Source organism: Podarcis gaigeae, assembly GCF_964106915.1.
Source record: "Podarcis gaigeae genome assembly, chromosome: 9".
NCBI lineage: Eukaryota > Metazoa > Chordata > Lepidosauria > Squamata > Lacertidae > Podarcis > Podarcis gaigeae.
The window spans coordinates 33,894,062-33,899,483 of NC_139685.1; the positions used below are offsets into that span (position 1 = coordinate 33,894,062).

At 46.9% G+C, this 5,422-nt stretch overlaps 1 protein-coding gene across 2 annotated transcripts; it reads left to right on the top strand.

The window, feature by feature from the left end:
• Nucleotides 1-989: 989 nt before the first annotated feature.
• Nucleotides 990-5,130, top strand: HMGB2 (high mobility group box 2). Of its 2 annotated transcripts, none has more exons than XM_083757256.1 (5): nucleotides 990-1,233; nucleotides 1,655-1,838; nucleotides 3,082-3,224; nucleotides 3,357-3,531; nucleotides 4,022-5,130. In XM_083757256.1, the coding sequence occupies exons 2-5, from the start codon at nucleotides 1,689-1,691 to the stop codon at nucleotides 4,187-4,189; spliced, it is 636 nt and encodes a 211-aa protein (XP_083613382.1). In that variant the 5' UTR covers nucleotides 990-1,233; nucleotides 1,655-1,688; the 3' UTR covers nucleotides 4,190-5,130. The 2 variants fall into 2 exon arrangements, with proteins under 2 accessions (XP_083613382.1, XP_083613383.1); XM_083757257.1 differs by having other exon boundaries at nucleotides 1,034-1,131.
• The last annotated feature ends 292 nt before the right edge of the window (nucleotides 5,131-5,422 follow it).

The following is a 5,422-nucleotide window of genomic DNA, read 5'->3' on the forward strand; positions in this document are numbered from 1 at the left end:
CAGTAAAGGACAGCTGGCTAAGCGGCCATGAGGCAGACGGCGTGGAAGCAGCGAAGACAAGCAGCAACAGGTGGCGACGGCAATGCGAAAACTTTCAAGTTGCCTCAAGCAAGCAAAGGCGGGAAGGCTTGGCAGGAACACGGGAAAGAAGCAAGGCGTGCACCCGTGTTCCATCTGCTATAGCAAGAATGGCGAAGAGGGGTGTGAGGTACTTCCTCAAAAGGCAGCAAATCATCTACACGGATGATTTGCAGCCGCTTCCTCACACCAGCAAGAGCAAGGTTTGCAGAAGACAAAAGTAATTTCTGAGTAGACATGCGATAGATAAAGGCGGCCGGCGAGCCTGGGCACGGTTACTTGGGCGTCCAAGGTCCCTCGAAGTCGGACTGAATGGACAACTGAGGACAAGATTTCTCTCCCCGCCCCCACCCGCCCGCTTTAAAGGGCAAATGTTGTGCAGCCCTCTCTTTAAAGCCAGAGGCTAGTGCAGCTTCCAACAGCTTTACAACAAGGAGCAAAGCACAAACTCATATACGAGCTGTTTTCCTTCCCTCTCAAACACAGTAAAACTGTTGCCACCCGCAGATGTTTCCCCCCTCCCCCCCATTTCTATGGAGCTCTTCTTGTTTTTCTCACTTCTTTTCCCTTCCCCCTCCTCCTTTGTATTTTTAAACCACGCGATTTCACCTCCCTCGGACCAATAGCAACTCCTGGTTTATGCCTTGGCCAATGGCAGTGGTTTCTGCGGGTTTTTCCCTCCAGCCCTACCAGCCCTCCAATCGGAGGCGCGCTCTTAATCCCACTCTCTCCACACTCCCTAACCGGTTTCAACGGGTATGAAGCGCAAGCAATCCCCTCCCCCCGCCCTCTTTTCTTCCCGCCCCCTTTCTCGACCGAACACAGCGACTTCTGCTGGCGGCGTCGCATGAGCCCATAGCCAATCGCCTGCTCCGAAAGGCGCGGGGGCGAGGCTTGACGAGGTTCAAACCAGCCGGGCAGCCAACCGGAGAGCTGAAGGGGCGGGCCCCGCCGCGAGCTTTGCGGGTAAAGTTGCTGTGGCGGGTAGGGCTGTGGAAAACAAGAGGCTATCAAGTGCGTTGGAAACGACCCATTCGACTGCGGCGAAGGAAGGTGATCCGTGCGTTTTCCTTGACCCCCCTCTCTCGACGTCGCCAACGGCCGCTGCTTCTCTTCCTCAGCTCCACCAGGCGAGGGGCTAAGTACCACAAACGTGTAATTTTTACCCCCACCCTTTCTTAGAAAAGCGGGGCTGGGGCGGCTTGAGCTCTGGGGCGCGGCTGAGAAACGGTGACTGGGCTGTTTGGGGCTGACGCGACCGGGGAGCCGTGGGGCAGGCTGAGGGGGCGAAGGCGTCGGGTTTTTTTCGGGTAGGAAAGACTAGGCGCGAGGGGAGGAATTAATTTCTAGCCTCTCCGAGGCCTGTGAAGAAGCCTCGAAAGAGCGGTTGGTGGTGAGGCGCGGGGTGGGGGGCGAAGTAGTTTGGGCGGGAAAGTGTCGCTACAGGCCGTGGGGGGGGGCGCGAGGGGAGGAAGGCCCGGAATGCGAACCTCATTGTAAGCGGTCGCTGCCTCTTTTCCTCGTTGCTTACTCGTTAAATTTTCCTCCCCTCTTTTCCTCTCCCCCCCCCCCCCAGTTTTCCCCACCGATCAGGGACCGTTGCCGCAGCCATGGGCAAAGGCGACCCGAACAAGCCCCGGGGCAAGATGTCCTCGTACGCTTATTTCGTGCAAACGTGCCGCGAGGAGCATAAGAAGAAGCACCCGGACACTTCGGTCAACTTTTCCGACTTCTCCAAGAAATGCTCCGAGAAATGGCGGGTAAGCAAGAAGCGGCTCGGCCAGGCCCAGCTAGGGCCCGCCTCGCCTGGCGTTGCTCGGCTAGGCGCCGCCTCCCAGCAAGCTCCCCCCTCCCCCTCCCAGCGGCGTTGGCGCGCGTTGCAGTTGCTCGCGCCCGCCCAAGGACTTAAAAGGCGGGAACGGAGCTGGAGTCGGGCCTGCCAGCGGGCCCGCCTGATGAACAGCTTCCCTTCCTCCTCCACCCCCTTGCCGAGCTTTTTTCGGCGGCCGCAGTTTCTAGCAGTGCGAAGTTGCAGGAGCGGCTGGGTTTTGTAAGCTGGGATGGAAGGAATAGAGCAAGTTCAAAGTTTACTAGGCTGTTAGCATGTTTTTAAAAAGGCATGGTGAAACCCCGCCCGTAAATTCGTAAGGAGAGTTCTTTGAAATGTTGCAACAATAAAAGCTGCTGTGCATTTTTAAGCTACTTCTAAACCACGTTTGCCAAATTGTGTCTCCCACTCCACATGTTAAAATGCTTCACTTTTCATTACAGTACATTACAGAAAACTATTGGATGTTCTGAGTATTTCCATAATACTCTTTGAACTCCTCAGCTCTTTGGGACAAACTTGCAGATTGCCAGGATAGCTTACAAAAGCAAATTTGCTAAAGTTAAGCAGATTGAAAATGGCCACCTACTGGAATGTCTTAAAGTTTGCACCTTCTTGCCCGTGCCTCCTTCACATTCTCATTAAACTACAATTAAATGGAACTGGAATATGTTATGAAGAGGTTCACATACCAACTGTAGGTTTGGCAGTGTAGTTTTACTTAAGCCTTCCCCACTTTAAATCGAAAAAGGAATGTCGTCTGTATGGTCTGTGGGAGGAACAGAATATTATTTTGCCCATTCTTGGACTTGTAATAAATGCTTGTGCTCATCGGTTGTATGAGAATTCTGTAAGTCCCAACTCATTCTTACAACCATTGTTTGGCAGGAATTCATTTTTTTCCTTTCTAGTGTCTGTAGCTAAACAAAAGGCTTTAAAGCAAATCTGGAAAAATAGGAAGTAGCATAGTGGAAAAAACAAAGTGGAAAAACAAATTGGCTTGTTTGGATATGGTTGACTTCCAGTATCGTTGACTTCCAGTATATTGTTGCAGTTTTTCTTAACGTACATAATATGTGGACATGTTGCTCTCAGTATTTAGTGGATGGTTGTTGCCAAGGCCCCCAAACCTTAAATATATGTGGTTTTAACACCCATTTTTCCCCTCCCTACAGACAATGTCAGCAAAAGAAAAGGGCAAGTTTGAAGACATGGCAAAGGGTGACAAAGTTCGCTATGATAGGGAGATGAAAAGTTATATTCCTCCTAAAGGGGAGAAGAAGAAGAAGAAGGACCCCAACGCCCCCAAAAGACCACCGTAAGTTTATCAAAGATATGATTTTTTGGTCTGCATGTAAGTTAATTTCAAAATGAGTGGAACATTTCTATCATCCCCTTAATCTGAAATCATGCCAAGTTGTCTGACACAGTGTCCTTGTTCATCCTGTAGATCTGCTTTCTTCCTGTTTTGTTCTGAGCATCGCCCAAAGATAAAAAGCGACCACCCAGGTTTGTCTATTGGTGATACAGCAAAGAAACTAGGCGAAATGTGGTCTGAGCAAACAGCAAAAGACAAACAGCCCTTTGAGCAGAAGGCAGCAAAACTAAAGGAGAAGTATGAGAAGGTAATGAGTTCCTTTTAGTTTTCTGTTAATCATGTGCATTATGGTTTTACTATTTGGGACCTTGAATTGCCAACTGAAAATTAGTGTTGATTATTTGGCAAAAGTTAATGTTGGTACAGTAATGACCTAGAAAATAGCCTGAGGGTACAGTTTCTACTGGTGAGTCTAAATGGTACTGGCCCTGAGAACACTACTAGAAGACCACTTAGGGAACAGCTCCCTTGGCGGAAAACTATGCAAAAGTAACTGGTTTCAGTAAAAAGCAAAAGTCTTCCAGTAGCATCGCTTGCTGTTTTTAAGGTTCATAGTCTTACATTATATGTTGTTAAGGGACATGGCAGCAAGGATGATTGCCATGGGGAGAGTGATAGATGCTGTGAGCATGTTTTGAAAGTGTCGGGAAGCAACCCAAAGAACAAATGGGAAGAAATCCCAATTTATCTTTCTGAAGATGTGTTTTTTCAAACTAAATTTTGCATTGCTGTTGCAGGATGTTGCAGCATATCGTGCCAAGGGGAAGGGTGATGCAGGAAAGAAAGGTCCAGGTAGGCCAGCAGGCTCCAAGAAGAAAGTAGAGCCTGAAGAAGATGATGATGAGGAAGAAGACGAAGAAGAGGAGGAGGATGATGAGGAGGAGGAAGACGAAGACGAAGAGTGAAGTTATAAAGCTGCTGTAAAGATTTTGTGCTCAAAAGTCAATGATTTTGCTAAGAATGTGAAGTCGAGTGCAGCTCATTGTTAGCTTCAGTATAAAAACTGTACAGAATTGTGTATAGGTAATGTGATTGTAGGGAGACCTGTATTCTAATGTAAGTAGTAGCTGAATGCCACTACTGTTAGATTTTTAAAAGCTGATATTGTCAAATGTTCAGGCATATTTAATGGTTCTTTGGATTCAGTGACAGCTTGATTTTGAGCAGAGTTAAAAAAAATGGTAGTAAAATTGGTAGTCAACCTTGTCTTGCATACTATTGCATTGTATTACTTTTTTAACAATTTTGTAATAAAATGATGTACATTATTCTTGTTACTATACTGTAGTGTTAATTTGCTTAAACAGTTGGAAATTATAGTATATGCCTGTGGTAATGTCATGAAGGGTAAGGTAACCTTAAAGCAGCCTTCTCTCAATTGGTACGCTCAAAATTGTTTGAGCTGCAACTCATTTTCCTTGACAGTTTACTCTTTCTGGATTTAAGGACATTTGTCCAGAACATTAATAAGGCATGAGGTTGGAGAAGGCTGACTTAGAGAAGCCATGTTAGACTTAATTCATGTTGCAACTTTTGAGACTGGAGTAATTACAAGCAACTTTCACATAAAGCAGAAGTGGGCAACCTGTGGCCCTTCATATGTTCAACAGCAATTCCCTTCCCTGGCTATGCTGATGGTAGTGATTCAGGAACAAGTGGAGGGCCAGAGGTTCCCCACTCCCAGTTGTACAGCATTGCAAATGTTCCTCTGCGTAACTAGGACTGTGTATCACATGCCTCTTAAAGTGGTACTCTGAAGTGGGGCTTGTAGTATGAAAAATCTTGTGTAAGTTCAGACCTAAAAAGTCTGTAGGAGAAAATTAAAATGTCAAATTTGGCCACATTAGAGATGAGTTGATTTATTGTGCAGCAATGGCATGATACAGCCATGGGTTGGTTTTGGATGTTGCTTGATTTGAGGTTAGTGTGGCACATTTAAAAGGTAAGGAATAGCCACTTAACTACCTAAGCTTCTCCCTTCATACTACAGGCTTAATGGGGGCTAGCATTAAGTGCACCTTTTTGAAAATGTTCTTGGAAATATGCTGCACTGAGTTCTGTGTTGGCGGCTTCCCATTTTAAGTTACAAACAGAAGTCAGTGTATCTGAAGAAGTGTGCATGCACACGAAAGCTCATA

Excerpts from the sequence above, each read along its gene's own strand:
- HMGB2 (XM_083757256.1), top strand. The coding sequence starts at position 1,689 with ATGGGCAAAGGCGACCCGAACAAGCCCCGGGGCAAGATGTCCTCGTAC. Across the intron at positions 1,839-3,081 it reads AATGCTCCGAGAAATGGCGG|ACAATGTCAGCAAAAGAAAA; the intron begins GTAAGCAAGAAG and ends CCCTCCCTACAG. Across the intron at positions 3,225-3,356 it reads AACGCCCCCAAAAGACCACC|ATCTGCTTTCTTCCTGTTTT; the intron begins GTAAGTTTATCA and ends TTCATCCTGTAG.